Below are 18,346 nucleotides of genomic sequence, written 5' to 3'. Positions count from 1 at the left end.
ATGGTTGTTGTATTGCATGATGTTATCTTCAAATTAGTGGTTTAGGTTACCAGATACACACCTGCAAAATTGGGTTTTAAAAAAGTTATAAGAAATTTGCAAGAATAAAAAACCGTAAAAATAAATAAAAGTAAATTTTAAGTTAACTCTTTTCAATATAGTAGATCCTGTGAAAGGGAAAGAATCTGTTCAATGAAAGGAAAACGCTGGGATGAGGAAAAGGACAAAAGAAAGGAGGAATCATTGTGCTGCTGATTTCTGCGAGTCTGTTTTTTTTTTTTTTTTTTTTGGTGTTACAGTGAGTGAATTTGGTTTTGCAAGTACAGTATCTTCATTATACAGAGAATGCCATCAGTACTGCACTCGTTTAAGATAGCGGTACGCCTGGTAAGGAGAGTAGTGGTGTTTCTTGGCAGCAATTCAAATCTTTGGAAATTGTGAGTGTTACTGTATACTTTTTAGGGTCCCCAAGAGGCTTCAGCTTTTCTTTACAAAAATACTTCACAACCTGTGAAATATTTTAGTTGAAAGAGTAAATCCCTTTCATTCAAGACACCAATTCTGATGTACCTGAGTGCGGTAGTGAAGGAGACTGAGCAGGCAGCGCTCAGGTTCAGTGGGAAAGAATCCGAAGCTTAATACGCGTTGTGTTGTACCACATACACAAGGATGCCTCGGACACACTTAACCTGTCTAAATTCCGTCTGCTGAAATTTTTTCTATAAGGTAAATAATTCCAGCTGGGACTGTTGTCTAGGCATCTTTATTTCAAATCCAGAGTTTTTCTTTTTACCTTATATTTCTGCATTCTTCTACATGAGAAGTTTCCAATGATTGGCTAGAGGACCCATAAGGACAACAGATGCCCTATTCTAAGATAGGGAATTTTGTTTAATCATGGAATTTCCATTCCCACCCACACCATCTGAGCTTATACTTCAAAATAAATTTTAAGCCAGCAAACAAAACCACTGCACTGTACATTAGTCAAACTATTTTAATGCAGATTATTTTAAAAGTATTTTTAAAAACAACTGCCTATAATTGTCAAGACCCAAGGGGGATTTTACCAGTTAATGTCATTAAAATAAGAAACAGAACTCTGCCATTATCTGAATAAAAATGCATATTAAGTTATATTAGATGAGGGGAAAGAATCTGTGTAAATACATACCACACTAGTTAAAAGTCAGAAAAGAGTACAGAATGGTGAAGCTTAGAGACATGTGAACTCTTTCCACTTGTAGAGCAGTGAAGTACATACTGAAACTTCAGGAGGTTGGGTTGTATGTAGGATTTCTGTGTAATTCCCAATAGATACAAATTGAATTTTGTATCATTTGCTCTGATTCATCCCTATCCCATTTATCAGCATTTCTGGTGGTGCTGCTGTTTCCTGGCTGTTCGATTTCCCTCCTCTTTCTGTGGTACCTTAAGCCAAGATGTAAAGAGGTATTTTCCAGACAGAGTGAAGCACCGAGTGATCTAGCATTAGAGAGCACTGGATAGGTTATGGGGCACCAACTTTCTTCTCGCTGGCGGGGATGAATAAAAGCAGCCTCACTTGGACTTAATAGCACCATCCCTAGTTCCAGGTCTAATCAGGAAGGAGGACAGACGGATTATTAAGGTCAGCCCTGTGCCAGTGATCCCACAGGCCCAGCCCGGGCCTGAAATACATGGCTGGGAACCTGGGCTACAGGTCCTGAGCCGCTGCCTGGCAGGGAGGCATAAATGCCAATTTCGTGTCCTCTGCCCTGTGTGCTGCTAGCACAGGACTTTCTGCCCCCTCCCTGTGTACCTTCTGCCTCCTACTTAGTCCTGTCTTCGAGAGTCCTAGACTAAGCTAAATACTCCTACCCCCTGTTTCCCCTGAACCAGCCATACAATCAGACTCCTAAGTCTGACGTCCCCGGGTTGTGGTTGTCCTGTCTCTCTGTCCATCTGCTTTTCTCCTTCCCATACCACCTTCTTGGCAGAATGCCCTTGGAAAATTAAACATCGCTTCCAGATAGAAACCGAACACGGAAGAGAGCTGTATCATTTCTACATCATTAAAAATAGTAGGAAAGAGATGAGTCCGAGGTAACCTTTCGAAAGTAAAACAACAAACAAACAAAAATACCTCTGTTGGGTTTGTTTTTTATTGTTGCTTGTGGTGGTTGTTGTCTTTCATTTGTTTGATGATAATATGCTCGGTGCTGGTCAAGGTATGATAAGAAATTCCTACTGTTGATGGGAAAGCAGTTTAATCAAATATTTTTGTTTTGTGTTTTGTTGTTTTTGAGACAGGGTTTCATTGTGTAGTTCAGGCTGACCACCCACAACTCACTGTATAGCTCAGGCTGGCCTTGAACTCTCAGCAGTCCTCCTGCCTCAGCCTCCAAACTGTTAGAATTACAGGTGTGCGCCACCACAACCTGCTTGCTAGAATCTTTTTGAAAACTATTTGGCAGTTTAAGCAAACAAAATGTGGAATCGACAAGGACAATAAACCATGTATTTTTAAAAAAGAAAGAAAACAGGATGCATCAAAATGTAACTCCTGACTTTTGACCCACTGATTTTACTTCCAGGAATTTATGCTAAGGAAACAATTGGTGACCCAGGCAGTGATCCACTATGGGGACTTGATTGCAGTGCCATTTATGATAGCTAAAGAGTAGTGGTAATGTGAACATACACAGTAAGAGGACAGGTACGTGAGTCAGGGTGGACTGTATAATAGGATGTCCTCTAGCCATTTATAAATGTAGTATCAAAAGCTCTTGAGTAACATTGTAAAATCTTTTATTAAGCAATTTTAAAAACATGCTGTTAACTCTGTAATAACATACCCCTTGAAAAGTGAGGAAAAATATAATATATTGATAGTGATTTCCAGGGGTATTCATTATGTATGACTTTGTTGCTTTTGCTCTTACTTTTCAGTATTTTTCAGTTTTCTACAAAGCCTCCTAGAATTTTGCTTATCTGAATTTAGAAAGATTAATTTGCTTCTATATGTTGAGTTTTCCTCTCCAGTGAGAGCACGTCTCATCTTGTACTAGCTCCACAGTCATGGCAGGGAGAACAGAGAGGGTCGACCATGTCCATCATCAGCTGGGGAGCCTTCCTACATTTCACTGTCCACAGCATGGCAGGCATGACCTGGCTGCTGCACCAGGCATCCCTTCATTCTGGTACGTCACCACAGAAGGGTGTCAGGCTGACGAGGTTGCTACATACTGTACTTGAACTATCAGCCACAAGCCTGCATGCTGCCAAGCCGTTAGCCTTATCTTCCTGTCCTGTTATTCTTTCCCTGTCCAGCAAATGGCAAAGGAACTAACTGGGACAGTCTGACTCCTTTTGAGGAGATGGTAAGCCAACAAGCTACAGGTAATGCAAGCCTTCCAACTGAATGCAAACCAGACCAGCAAATGTTCCTTCCATGCTAAAGTCCAAGCTGCTCTTGTTGCTGTCGATGGGCCTGGTTGAGAGGGCTTGGGAGGACCAGCTCCCAGGAGTACATAGGGCAAAAAGTGTTCGAGGGCATTCAGCTCAGACACACCCAGCTAGACAGAGAATCACAGAGAAGCTTCTAGGGGTCATCTACTGGAATTGTAGTTAGAAAGTTATTTCCTCCTATCTTAACCACAATCACTTGTTATCTTTGGCCTCACTAGTGGGGAAAAAAGGTTGAGACGTATCAGAAGGATTAGAACCAAAAGGTTCTTTTTCTTTTTCTTTTCTTTTTTTCTTTTTTTTTTTTTTTTGCCTATTTTGTTAATGGAGTTATATGGAGCAAGATTTCTTTTTTCGATTGTTGTCATTTTGAGATTATACAGTCTTGGACTATTAATCATGATTTGTGTGCCTCTTTTATCCTAGTGTAATACATGAGTTGTATCAAAACTAAAATACTAAAATACAATTTGCTTTGTCTCTTAGAGGACTATTTATGTATACACAGGTCTTCTGTTGCTATGAGCATCAGTGTAAAATATGAAAAATGCAATATCATTGATAGTGACATTTATATATCTCTCAAGAACAAATGAATAAAAGACATAATTCTTTTAGTTCAAAAAATCATGGAAGGGCTGGTGAGATGGCTCAGTGGTCTAAAGCACCTACTTAGAACAAGCTTAGCAAAGCACAGGGACCGCGGTTCAATCCCCCAGCACCACATGCCAGCCAGCCCCGCCCCCTGGTGGGCTGAGCTGGCCACACACACACACACACACACACACACACACATAAATAAATAAATAAAATTTTTAAAAAATCATGGAAGTACTAGGGAGTGTTCATTTTATTGTTACACTAACTCAAAAATAGTTCAATAAATTTTAAATTGTGGTCATTTCAGAGCAAATAAATGTTATTGCTATTACTAAGACACAAACAAATGAAGTTCTATGGGTTGTTAAAATTGTTAGCTGATACTATGGACAGTTGCCATGGGGACTGAGCAGTAACTGCTTACCATGGTCATGAATACCCTGCATTCCAGCTGCACTCCTAGATAATTTTAGCCATGTTCTACTGGCCAAGAGCCACTTAGCCTTCTGTCCCTCTCTAGGACAGGAGCTTTCTTTCCCCCCAGTAAATATATTCTGCTTATAAAAAAGAAAAAAATCTCAGGAAGTGAAAAAATGCTCAGAACCCACATTGTGTTCCCTGGCCTGTGTTCCCCACTATGCTTATACTTAAAGGCACCATTCTTGGTTTTGATGTGATAGGAATCTTAGAGGTGTTTCCTATACGTGACAGTTATTTTGAACTTTAACTGTCCTGTGGTAACCATGATCAATGGAAGAAATTAATCCAGTCCCGAGCAACAGGGCTGTTCTCTTGAAACTCCAAGTCCCTCCTGGTCAGGCTCTGGTTCCTGAGCTGTGCTGCAGTGAAGGACTGATGCTAACCTTGCCTAGTGGGACATTGTCTTGTGGGCAGAGTCACAGAGAGAGGAGTGACCTCCCTGGCCATCATAGTGCTACAGGTCCTACAGTGGGTACGAGGCAGCACTGCTCCCAGCCTTAAGATGGAATCAACCAGAGCAGATACTACACTAATAACAGAGCACCTTGCTTCTCTGCTGATAGATCTTACTGACCTATATTATAGTTGAACTATTTCTTTAAAGTGTCCCACACTGTCAAAAATATGTTAAAGTCTTTGAAGTCAGAGACACTGAAAATTCGATTTATTGTGTTGATTAGTCTAGGTGCTCTATCACCGGTCTTTGCTGGATTGAGGGGGAAAATTAAATACATACTCTATAAATTTAATTTCTCCCCTCATATGAATTCCATCTGCTATGTGAATCTGCCAGGCAGAACACTGGAGGCTGGATTGTGGAGTTTATTGGAATTTACAATGTGTTGAACGTTATTGAACCTCTCTGTAGCTGTACTTCTGTGTTCCCTTTAAAATGTGGTAAGCATCTAAAGGCAACTCATAAATCAGTGGTTAAGAAGATTGCTAATGCTATGGATTGGCCTGCAATGAAGGTTGGCACAGCCTAGAGGAACAGAGGAAGCCTTACTGTCCCTCCATCCTGGTAACGAGAGCCCTGGGCTTGGGCCTGAGGGTTGGGATTCCAACTGTGTCCTCATCACTTAAAGGCTGGGTGTCCCCAGGCAAGCCTCGCCTTAGTCCAAGCTTTCATACCTGTAAATGGAAGTTTTAATATTGCCTGTTTGTGGGATGACTGGGTGGATTAAGGAGGTTCATTAACTTATTGGTTCTTTATTGAATACTAACAGGCACTATTTTAAACTTTGGAGGTACAACAGTAAGCAAAAGAGCAAAAGTCTCTACTCTTGGGGATTTGTATTCTAGAAATGTGATATAGTAATGTCATTGAATAAATGCTTAATCATCTGTAGTTACCGGACATACATACACAAAGAGATCTTACTGTATGTGCCCACAGGTCTTTAGGTAGGCAGTCTGTAATTAGAACCATTACTGGGTCTCATGTTGGTACTGGTGTAACCCTGCGGAAGTCCTGTTAGGTAGGATATTTGTGTGTTCCTGCTAAATCCAAGTCTGCTTAAAGATTGGTTCCCCTTGAATTGGATTTTATCGTTTTCACCTCCATGAAGAGCTTGGACTGAATAGTCCAGCAGCTGGCCACGCTCCAGTTGCTACAGGTGGTGTTGGGGTGGATGGTTTCCATATCTTCTTAGCTATTGTGTTTGCACTATGTATGGTTTAATGTGATTTCATGGAGTTGCTAAGGTGTTTGTTTAATTTGTAGAAATTAGTCAAAGAGCTAGTGTAACCAGTTAAAATCCACACACCATCTTTTAGTCAGAAATTTCAACCTTTCCTCTCTAAACCTTTTATCAACTACCCATCAAAGACCAAAATAGACACATTTAAGGTTTCTGTTCTTTTTTTCTTGATTGCCTTCCTACTAGGGCCTTTTCTTTGAGAATCAGAATGTCCTAAGTTCATGAAGGAGAAGGGTCAGGCCTAGACAGCAAACCACCAAAGAACTGCACACTGCCAGTAATTGTGTGTAGTCTCCTGCCTAGTATATGTTCATATCTGTGCCATGAGTCTAATACAGAGCTTTGGTTCTCCAATGGCAAACAGCCCATTTAGTTAAAAATGTAAACAGGACATTGTTTTCTAGCTGAATGGCCTTTGTGGCCCAGAGAAATTGTCATTTCTGCTGAGACATAATTTTAAAATACTCACACAACAGTGGGAGCTGAAGGCTGCTGATAAGCCCGTCTGTTTAAGAACCAGGCTGGTGAGAGGATGTGCGTGCTGGAGTTCATGCACATGAGGTACAGTGCACGTGGTTGAAGATGCTCCTGTCACCCAGAGTTAGTTCTTCAGGATAAAGAAACAAGTCTGTGCTTCAAGGACTCCCAGAACATGGACACCTTGGAAGACGTGGAGGTCTGGTCTGGAGAAGCCTGACCTGGCGCTGCCGCTTGTCCCGGGGTTTCAGCGCCCCCATGCTCTGCCCCAGCACCCTATCATTTGGCCTCCCATGAACCTCCTCCTGTTGTGGTTTCCCTGTGTGCTGACAAGTTTTCTGGTTATTCTGTCTTGCAGCCCCCCGAATCCAAGCCCAACTTCACCCCTCTCGCCATCTTGGCCCATGTTCTCGGCACCATCCAGCCCTATGCCCACCTCATCCACGTCCAGCGACTCATCCCCCGTCAGGTCTGTGGCAGAGTTTGTTTGGTTTTCTGTTGCTGCTGTTGTTCTCTCATTGGCTTGATCCTCTCTTCATGCAGTGTTCAGCCTCGTCAACTTTGTTCCCTGCCATCCAAACCTGCACTTGCTTTTTGACAGGCCAGAAGAAGCTGTTCGTGGAGATTCCAGGTAAAGCCACAGATGATGCCCAATCTTCTCCCACTTATCCAAAGCTGGTCAGGGACAGCAGGGACCTCCTCTGCTCGCATGTGGTTCCATCCTAAGAGACCAAAGCCAAGAGGGGCCATTTTATGAGCCCACGTGATGTTTTTCACTCCTTTTCTAACCCAAATGCAAGCTTCAATAAGATGCTTTTTTAGATGGCTCTTAGTCATCTGGGCCATCCGTGTTGATGTCAGATAGTACGAAGGAACAGTATTGAGATGTGCGCTGGCCTGTTCTCTCATTTATCAGGTAACATCAGGCAGTGTGTCCCGAGTGCTGACACAGTCTCTCTGCAGATTCACGGGGTGAGAGACGAATGTAGCAGAGTAAAAGTGAGACAGGAAGCAGTTTCTCTTTAAATTGATCATGGCTTTTCCCTCTGGCCTGCTCTACTCCAGAAGTCATCTGGCCTCCCAGGCTGCTTCTGTCTCTGTGCGTCATGACCCTGAGAGCTGCGGGAAGAGGCACCACCTTACCAAGGGCGAGCAGCCTGACCAGGTTCTTCTCCCCAGGGGCTGTGCTGTGTGGTTTTTCCCTGTCCTGGTGACTTGACTTAAGTTCTTTGCTCTTGAGCTCTTTGTAGAAAAGAAGCTCTTCAAATCCAGGGGGGAAAGTAAAGATCCTGCAACATCCATCAGCTGTGTAGGACCTGAGCATGAGTGGTTCTTGAAGTAGGCCCTGCTTCGATAACCAAGCTGTACAGCCCAGTTATAAATATCAGAAGCATTTTGGGCTTCGGCAGTATTTTCTTATCTGTCTATTCTGCAAAGAGGTGGGCCAAGTAGACAGGCCTAAAAAATTTATAAAGCTGACTCACTTTTATATATATATATATATATATATATATATATATATATAAAATTTATATATATATATATATATATATATATATATCCCTATTCCTATAGAGAGCTGTGCTATATATAGCTGTGAGATATATAGATATATATATATGTATATCAATTTAAAATTTAAATTTAATTCCCATCCATTTTCACATCTATCAGTTCATGCTATCCTCACATAAGAATCAGAAGAGAAATGGCATAAGCCCTATTATACAAAAAGGATACTAGGGTACAGAAGCACCCAGGACATGGTCACATGACAAAATGAGAGCCATGCAGAGTTCAGGAGCCTTCCTCCTTAGCCCAGCACTCAGGCCTCCAAACCCCAGCTTTAAATTCCCTGGCAGCTTCCAGGCCTAGGTCTGGCTGCCATATCAATCTTTGTTCCAGACGATGGGAAAGATAGCTTTTCAATATTTTTCCTCATTATATAAATAGAAAAATCCAAATCCTATTTCTTTGACATTCAACTGATTTCTTAATTATTTCATAGACAACTTCTAGGTACTTTGGGAGACATTTGTTTTCTAGGATACCAGAGATGGTAAGGATTATTCTCTTGAGAGCTGTTACTGCCACATGAGACCCCCACACCAGATCAAATTACAGTGACAATCATCTTTCTTTCTTTCTTTCTTTTTTTTTTTTTTTTTTTTTTTTTTTTTTTTTTTGTGGAACCAGGGATTGAACTCAGGCCTTTGCGCTTGCCAGGGAAGCACTTATTCTACTGAGCCATCTCCCCAGCCCGACAGTCATCTTTCAGAAGTGCCTCACTCACTCACTGGGGAGACATGAATATTAGGAGAATGTGGCTCGTTCATTTTAACCAAAAATAGTAAAATTTTCAAAACATTGGCCTCTTGACTCATGACAGTGGACTCAATCAGCTAAAAAATGGAATATACTCTATCCCGATAGTATTTAATTTTTCATGTCCCTTAGCCCTTTACTTGTCAAGTACCTGCCTCTCCACTCCCAGGTCCTAGAATAATGATAGATCCCCTGCCCCCATTTCAGGTACTCCTTTCTACCTCCCTGTGTATTTCCAATTGGCAGAGAATATAAGTATTTTTTGTTGTTTGTTTTGTGCTGTTGGGGGCCAAACCCAGGACCTTGTGTGTGTAAGGCACGAGCTCTACCACTGAGCCCCATCCCTAGCCCCAGACAGCTGTAATAGACTCTTGGCACTGCCCCCTGTGGTCATTGTTAGAATCACACCGTTTGGAGGATGCTGCCCTACAGCCCTTCAGAAGTTGCCATTTTGGTAAAAGCAAGGGAGAAGAAGGGTGGGAATGAGCTGTCACTGAGCGAAATGTATGTGCCAGAGTGAGCAACACCAGAACACTGCAGGGGAGTCAGCCCACCAGAGGAACTGAGAGGACCATGGTCCCCCAGTGACTGTTGCAGTGTGCAGTCGAGAGGTATGGGTATATACCCATCGTTCAGGTCCACGCGGTCCTTTCCCCAAATCTACTTCCAGAACATGAAACTTCATGTTTCCTTCCCTGGGCAAAGCTTTTAAAAATAAATATTGAGTAAGACCTAATAAATGGTCGCATGAACTTCTACATGGTGAAGTGGCTTTCCCTCCCCTTTTCATACCATTTTTAGAACTTGTTGGTTCATGCTCAGGAATGAAAATGCTTTTTGCAGCACAGAAGAGCAAGGTTGTTAGCAAAGCATCTTGTTTCCCTTCTTTCTGTAGCCCACACACCTGTGAGGAAGCCCCCAGCCCCACAGCCATAGTGTGCATTTGCACATGGATCTGGCAGTTGTGCCTTCATGAGCAGGTCCTTGCAGCCTGCCAGTGTAGCCAGCCCCTCCTCTGATAGTGCACGTACTGGAGAGTGCTTGTCATTCTGCAAGCTTGCAAGGGCATTTGAGGGAAAGTCCTCTGAGTGCTTGTCTGGCCTCATGCCATGCTTAGAGGCAAAAATGAACAGTGAACCAGCAGAAAGACCCACACTTGCTCACGCCCTTGAAGGCCTACCTGAGGGCTGAAGGGTGCTGAGACCGAAGCAGCCAAACTTCCCCTGCTCTCTGTGTTTGGTCTTGAAGCTCACTGCAGAGAGTAAGGACCCAAAGAAGCACAGGTGCTTGGTGCAGGATTTTTACTTCTTTAATCAGAGCCAAAGCCCACAAATATGACCCTTGGGCTAACAGAATCTGTCCGTTTGGGTAGGAACCTTACGTAAAGCAAACTCCTCAAGCATTTTGAGAGGGAGCTAAAAGATAAGGCCGTACCAAAGACTGGCGGTCACCTGTTAAGGGGAAGAATGTCCCTGGACCTTTGTTTTATTTTTAGTGATTATTTTCTTGTTACTTCATTATTCAATTCCAATCACCAGATATTAGTGGAAAGTTGCTTTTTTTGGATGATCATATTGGGATGGGGTTGGGTACAATCAATTAAGTTTGAGTTCAGATAAATAGGAAGTCATGTCTTAGCATGTGTATGTCCCATGCAATCTTTTGGATATGCATATATCAAAAACATACTATTTATCTGAAATTCAGATTTAACTCAGTGTCATCTATTTTGTCTGGCAGTGCTACTCTTGGGAACAGGAATGCTCCCTTTTAAAAGCATCCCCTCAAGGGCTGAGATGTGGCTTAGTGACAGAGCACCTGCCTAGCATGCACAACACTCTGGATTCCATCCCCAGCACCACCACACACACACAGATAATAACTCATAATAAAAGCAGCTTTTCTGTCATCGTTCCCTTTCCCCCCCCCCCACATCCTGAAGGAGCAGAGGGAAGTCTCTGGGAGAGACTGGCAGTCACCTACTAAGGGGGAGAGTGTCCCCTACCCTTGTTTTTATCTTATTTTCTTGTTACTTCATTATTCAATTCCAAGCACCTCATATTAATAGAAAGTTACTTCTTTAAATGATCATCTTAGCACCAAGATCATTCCCTGTGCTTTCTGCCTGCTAAATCCCCTAGTTGGTTTCTCTGGTTTGTCCCTGTTTTGTCCCATTTCCTTTATTTAAAGAGGTTAATAAATAAGCTCTACAAAAACCCACCCAGAGGATCCTTGCCTTCCCTTGTCTCTGCACTTCACCCACCTGCTCTGCCCTGTGGTCAAGGGCCCTGGAAACTTGGTCTCCAGACCTGTGGCCTGGGTCCTCCTGCTACCTCTGTGCCATGACGGCTCCCTTGCCTGCCAGCATAGGGTTCTGGCTGCTCTGGCACTTTCTACAGCCAGATGCTTCCTCTTCTCTGCTCCCCGCCCATTAAAGAAAAAGTGTCCCCTCCTTTGGAAATTTGCACATTGAATGTTTGATCATTCCCACCCAATGGGTAGATTTGGGTTCATTAGATTACAGAAAATTCCTCTTGTCTCAAGCTTTACTCTAAAAATAACTAGAAGAAAGACCTGTTTTCCAGTTCAAGTTGATGAATACGAAAGACCTTGTCCTTCATTCCCAGTGGCCCCTTTAATTTTCTTTCATTTCTCCAATATTCTCCCACCTGGCCATCATCTCTTAGCTACTAGAATATCAAAGAGAACAACAGTAAACTTGTTTCCCTGACAACAAATTCTGGATAATCATTTACTCACCCTACTGTACAACAGTCTCTGATTTGGTTTGATTTTTTTTTTTTTCCATTTTCTTGGATCCAAGACTGGAAGGTTTAGGTCCTTGGATCTGCTCTAGGTTTCCATTCATCCAGTCCTTTCCCGGAGGAAGGCTGCACTTATGATGCCAAGAAATAACAGTTCCACAATGACCCAAGGTGTCCTCTCAGCTGATTCTATGTGGCCTTACCTGAGACCAGACTTCTGTTCAGCTGAGTCTCATCCAGCCACTAGAAATCAGTGTACCAGGAGCTTAAGCACTGCTGGCTCCTTGAGTCATTCCATGAGTCAGGCGAAGATGAAAGCAATGACATGTATCCCTCAATCATTTGCTACCCAGGGGACTTTTAAAAATTCTGCCTCTGAGGCCTTTAGTGAACTGCCTCAGATGCCCCACAGGAAGGAGATCACATGTGGCAAATAAAGAGCCCTTGGAAGGTCTATAGACTATTTGGAAGTAGTTGGATATCATAGCTGCAATCTGCAGAAGCTAACAGGACTTTACTAGTTCTTAAAACTTAACTTGCTAGAACACAGGTTAACACGCCGTGGCTGGCTGGGTCAAATCTAGCCCTCTGCCGGTTTTTTATAAACAATGTTTTATTGAAATACAGCTACACTGATTCATTTACATTTGCTCTGGGGCTGCTAATGCGCTGCAGTGCTGCCTTGAGTAGTTGCGGTAAAGCCCATATGGCCCACAAAGCCTGAAAGAGTTACTGTCTGGCTCTTTGCAGAAGAAGTTTGCCAATTTTTGCTCAGCCGTGGTTGTATTGAGAATCGTTGCAGAGTGATGGCCACCCGGTATTGTGAAGTCCTGGTCTCTGTGTTTGTTTCTGCAAGTTAGAACCTAGACATCTGCAGGCTTTAGATGTGCCCCAGTTGATTCTGATGCACAGTGAAGAGTGGTTATCAACATTTATGGGCATGAGGACAGAGAATAAAACCATAACCAAAAGTGCATCATGTCCCCTCGCCTGTCCCTCCTTCCCACATGTCTGCATGCTCATGCACACACATGCGTGATTGCTCACACACACCTTCTCTCCTGCTCCTTGCCCACCCTGGGGGCTGGGGAGTTCCAGCTCTGGAATCCTTCCCCACCAGCAAGACCCAGTCTAATGAGAACTGAGGAACAGCTGGGAGAGCGAATGTCAGCCTGTGGCCTGGAGCTGAAACCTGGCTTTGCTGGAATTGCTCCTTCATTCGCTGAGCCCTGCCAACTTCCAAGAGTGCTGGGAGTGTTCTCCAGAGCAGCTTGGAAGGTCCTTCCTGACCTGTCTTCCTCCCTCCCACAAGGTACTTCTGCTCCAGAAATGAGGTCCAGCCTGCCCTCCCACATTCAGCTGTTGTAACTCCCAGGTAAAGTTTTAATGTGGCACAAGGTGACCCCTCAAGACATGTGCTTTCTCGAAGCTTATGGCTTTGCTCTGAGTAGTTCTCCTTTTTCTCCTGTGACCTTTACAACTTTCCCACTTCATGTTTTAACATCTGGCTGCCTTGCCAGGCTCTTCCCATGAGAGAGGACTAGGTGGCTTGCAAGAACAAGGAAGAAAAGGCATGAAATAGCTAGGACTTTCTTCAGGTTGAGGGAAATATTAAATAAGCTCCTGTTTTCACACAGCACACCGTTCCGGAAGGCAAAGGCCTTGTACGCCTGCAAAGCTGAGCACGACTCGGAACTGTCATTCACAGCAGGCACGGTCTTTGATAATGGTGAGTTTCTCAGCCCCTTGCAAAAATAAGCGGTGGGGTGGGGGGAGCAGATAAGTAACTGGCATTTTTCAGGTTCCTCTCTCAGGAAAAATCTCAGTAGAATAGGTAAGACCAAAACAGGGTGAGTGGGTGAGTGTCTGTCTGTGTATCTGTGTGACAAGACTTCTAGAGACCTTATCAAGAGTTAGATGTTAACAGCAATCCATTTAATTGCTAGGAACATGCAGTGAGTTTCAACCCAGTACCTGGCATAGCAGGCAGTTACTTTAAGAATCTGGGGCCTGGACAGAGGTTAAGAGAGAAAGGAATGGAGGGCAGGGACAGGCTGCAGTTGGTCAGGTCAGGGTGAACAGCTCGGAACCACCTGCTCAGTGCCCTTTTCTTCGATTTGGTGGACCTGCCCTCCTAGCAGGTGAGGTGGATTTTCCAGATGGCAGCCCTTGACAAGCTCTGAGTTCCTTGGGTTTGTGTTCATCATTCTTCCCCTCTGGGACCATAAGGTGGACGGCCCCACTGCTCTGTCACCCTCTACACCACCAGATGCTCTGCTTCACTTTCTGGTGTTAGCACAGCATCATGATTCCTCCTAGAAGTAGGATCTTGTGTCTGCTTAATGCACAGTTTGTTGTGTGCCCTTTTGCCTTCCTCTTTAAAAATACATGTTTAAATGACAACAGGTATGATAATTGCCATGACTTTATCTTTAACTACAAGGAAAATCTGTATCCTGTTGATACTCCCAAATTGCTGTGGCAGCTGAGTTCTTCTAATTTAAGAAGGTGAAGTTCTCCTAATTTAAGATTAGGACTCCTGGTTTCATGGGAGAGAGGCTATAGTATGTTTTCCTCAAAGTAGAGAGCAGAGCCAACTGCAAGGTTTCAGAAGCTGGCTTTTTCTCAGGCTACTTCCCTGGCCCGCCTTCTTCATGCGGCTGTAGCCCTACCCAGGGCTGGGCCCCACCCCTCCCACCTGACAGAGCCAGCCACACTGGCAGCCACTGAGTCTGTGTATCACCTGAGAGCCTGATCTGTAGAACGAGGCCAAGGTACGAGTCCCTGCTTGACCATTTGCTCTTCTGTGACCTCAAGCATTGGCAGCCTGTCTGTGCCCTAGTTCTCTCCTATGTCATGGAAACATAACTCTGCCTACCTCAGAGGGCATCATGAGGAAGAAATCCAGATGATATGCATCACATGGATAGAACAAATACTAAGCATGTAACGTGTTCTACTTGCTAGGATCATCGTCATCATCATCATGCCCATATTAGGAAAAGAACTGACACTAATAGTTCATAAAGACAATGTTTCATTTTTGGCTGATGTGGCCCAGACCTGGCTTCCCACCCAGCAGTAGGTGCTATGCTTTGATTCCCTGGGTCTTGGCTGTCTGGAAGGCCTTACATTCCAAGCCAGAGGAGCATGGACTCCTGGGCACCAGCCTTTACTTAATCCACATTCAGTAGGGCTGCACAGTAGTGGTGTCATTAACCAGGTGTGGGAAAACAGGGCACAAAGGACAGGGAATTCCAGCTGGAGTTAGAGTGATCTTAAAACGGCATGTGGCCTGCTGAGTGTGTGTCCCCTTTACAGTTCTCCGAGCTTTCAGTGCACTATCCTGGAACCTTTCCATCATCACTGTCTACTTGGGTGTGTCCCAAGTCACTGCAGATCAGGTAGCCCAGACACTCTTGTCAGCAGCTGCTGCTCTCAGGCCCTGGCAGGCTGGCAGGTGCAGTGGGTCTGCTGAAGGCTGTCCAAAATCATGTCATTGGTGAGTGTCCCTTGCATAGACTTAGGCGGGGGAGCACGGGGCCATGGCATGACACAGCTTTCCCAACAGGCAGACCTGAGCAAGCTGTGTTGTTCAGGGCTTCTGTGTCCTGCCATCGGCAGGGAGGGGCTTCTGCCCATAGAGAGAAGGGCGGGAGAGAGCCGCACATTTCTAGGTGAGCCCAGGGCTTGGGGCTCTGTCCACTAAGTTCCAGCTTACTGCTCACACAGCAAGGGAGCACCGTGTTCCTATCAACTGTTCACTGTGACCACACAGAAGACCCCTGATAGGGTGGGTTAGACTATCAAAAGGTATGCATGCCTGTGCTTGTGTGTCTTATCTGTGACTCCTTTTATTGAATACAGCCTTCTTCCACTTTTTAATGGCTTGAGATACCCTCATGCCACACATACAATTTACCCATTTAAAATGTACAACGCAGTGTGTTTAGTAGGTTCAGAGTTGTGCAGCTAGCACCAGTATCTAGTTCCAGGATATTTTTACCTTCCTGCTTTCACCCTTTCACGGTCAGGCCCCATTTTCCACTAACCCTCTTCCATCTGTAGTCCAGGGGAACCACTCATCTGCTCTGTGTCTTTAGATTTGCCTGCTCTGGACATTTCATGCAAAAAGAATTATAAGCATGTCTTTATAACAGACTTTCTTCACTTTGTATGATGTTTCTAAGATTGATTCTTGTGGAACTTCATGCCTTTTTATGGCTGAATAACTCCTTTGTGTGGATATACAGTTCATGTAAACATTTGTCAGTTGGTGGATATCTTAATTATTCCCACTTTTGACTGGTATGAACAATGCCATTGTGCATGGTCACAAGGTCTTGACACCGTCTGCTTTCAGTTATCTTGAGGGTATACCTAGGAGTGGGATTCCTGGGCCAGAGCAGCTCTAGGTTTAACCGTTGGAGGAAATGCCATATGGTTTTACAAAGAGGGTACACCAGCTAATATTCCCACCCACTGAAACTTTTATTTTCTTTTTTAAGTAGTTTAGGTAATTTTAATGAAGAAAAGCTACCTAGATATTTCTACCTACCAATCCTTTCCTCCCTTGCAGAGTGCTGCATCTAGCAGACCCTAAGCTCGCTGCCCCGCGACAGCCTGGTCATAGTCGCGTGTCCCCTCATAGTAAATGAGAGCAGGAGGGGGGCCTGGGTGAGCGAATGAGCGCGCTTCCGAGGCGTCATGGCAGAGGTCACTGACGCGTTTGCTTCTGATCAGCCCTGCCGGCACTGTTTCAGGTTCCCCCAAGAGCAGGGCCAAATTAAACCCCAAAGGAAGTACTGCCTGGTATTGAGTGAGCTGCAGTCTGGGAGGATCTGAAGAATGTTAATCCAGTTTCTAGGTCAGTTTGAGGGAGAGTTTATGAGTTCCTACTTTTAAAGGAAAAGGCTACATGTGCCTGTTTCCCGTCTCCTCATCTGGAGGAGAAATAGTTACTACAATGTTAGGTAAGGGGTCCTTTTCCTTGTATTTCTCATTAGTTTAGTGCTGGAGACATGAGGTAAGGGCTGCTTGACTTAGGTGCTCTGTCGTCAGATGGATCAGAAGCAAGTGTCTGAATGACAGGTTTAGATAGCACATGTATACAATCCTGTGTATGTAGTATGTGTTGTGTTTTGTATGTTTTACTTTTTAGAAATAGGGAGGAGGAGGACGAGGAAGTAGGGAGGGGCCCACAAAGCTCAAAGTCTTGTCCTGTGAGGATTAGTCTCCCAGCTTGGGGTTCCGGGGGCCTGTGCCAGGACCGGAGCAGCTGCTGAGTCAGGCCCTGGACTTTGTGCCCTGGGGACGAGTGTGCAATACTTAGAACTAACTCTGGTGTCAACCCTTGCCCATGTACTAGGAAATGGCTCGCTTCACCAAGAGCACCTCACATAGTAAACGGAAAGAGAACTCATGTGCTCAGGAGGATTAGTCATCCCAGAGCAACACAGTTATACCTGGAAAACTCCGGTGGACCTCACTAAAGCTGACTTCTTGGGATCCTTTTGTCTAGATGTGAGGCACACTAGGTACCTTCATTACTGTGTGCAGGGCAACCCTGGTGCTGGCAAGGGCTGTTCCAAGGTCTCATGGTAGGAAGCAACTTCACCAGGGAGCCCGGAACTGCTAGAACGGGGGTGGTGGGAGAGCTCCTGAAGGCAGCCTCAGTATCCTTGCTGTCTCCACTGCCACCCGCACAACCAGGCCACCCCCACCCTGGGGTAGTCCCACCACTGCCTAGCACTTCCACTCCTGTCCCCTCCATCCATTCTCTGTGCAGAGAAAGGTGGAGACCACATCATGTTTCCCTGCTCATGGTATTCCAGTGACCTCCCCTTGCTTTGGGAATTGTCTACAAGGCTCTCCTCAGCCAGGCTTCTGTCTGTCTGTGCCCCCCATCAGCACTTATAACTACATGCTTGGGCCAGGGAGACAACTCAATGGCATAAGCACCTGTCTGGCAAGGGTGAGGTCCAGAGTTCTATCCTAGTACTGCCAACAAAAAAAACCACACTTGTTTAGTGACTGTCCCTCCCCAAGAGCAGAATCTGGCCTGTTTGTTCCATATTAGACACAACAACCTAGCATAGCATCTAGCACATGGCAAGAACTCAGGAGACACTTCTTAAAGGAGAGAAAACATTTTCATTACACAAATGTCTGAAGCTCTTACAGTGAGGACTTCATCTGGGGACAGTGAGCCACTAAAGATCTTCATCGCATGTTAGCTCCTTGGCCTCAGTGAGCCGAGGTGGGGAGAAAGCTGTGAGTTGTGCATGCAGGGATGTGTGGTATGTCTAAGAATACAGCAGAAAGTGGTTGGCAGGAAGCATAGCTGTGTCAGCAGCAGTTTATGTTTATTATATGCTTGCTGGTTGAGAAAGCCACCCAGGCAACTTGCTATATTACGTTGTGTCTTCATACAGTTCACTGACCACTGGGCACAATTTGGCCCCGCAAGCACGTACTGTCTTTGGACTAGGTGAAGGTATAGAGGTGAAGGACACAGACTCTGAGGTGAGACATCCTGGGCTTTGTACCTCC

General features: G+C 44.6%; 1 protein-coding gene across 5 annotated transcripts in view; it reads left to right on the top strand.

The window, feature by feature from the left end:
- Positions 1-18,346, top strand: part of Arhgap26 (Rho GTPase activating protein 26) — a 466,344-nt gene that overhangs the window by 439,391 nt on the left and 8,607 nt on the right. Inside the window, exons 21-24 of one of the 5 annotated variants that reach the window (XM_023704059.1) lie at positions 7,063-7,173; positions 7,306-7,335; positions 13,107-13,169; positions 13,432-13,523. The exons of 1 other annotated variant lie outside the window; for it this stretch is intronic. In XM_023704059.1, the coding sequence (XP_023559827.1) occupies positions 7,063-7,173; positions 7,306-7,335; positions 13,107-13,169; positions 13,432-13,523 (296 nt within the window). The remainder of the gene's footprint in view (positions 1-7,062; positions 7,174-7,305; positions 7,336-13,106; positions 13,170-13,431; positions 13,524-18,346) is intronic. 3 more of the 5 variants (XM_023704060.1, XM_023704061.1, XM_004643841.1) reach the window with 3 other exon arrangements.

The sequence above is a fragment of the Octodon degus genome, unplaced genomic scaffold (assembly GCF_000260255.1).
Source record: "Octodon degus isolate 3935 unplaced genomic scaffold, OctDeg1.0 scaffold00185, whole genome shotgun sequence".
Taxonomy (NCBI): Eukaryota; Metazoa; Chordata; class Mammalia; order Rodentia; family Octodontidae; genus Octodon; species Octodon degus.
Note: the sequence above shows the minus strand (reverse complement) of the source record. Positions and strands in the feature narration are given on the sequence as shown.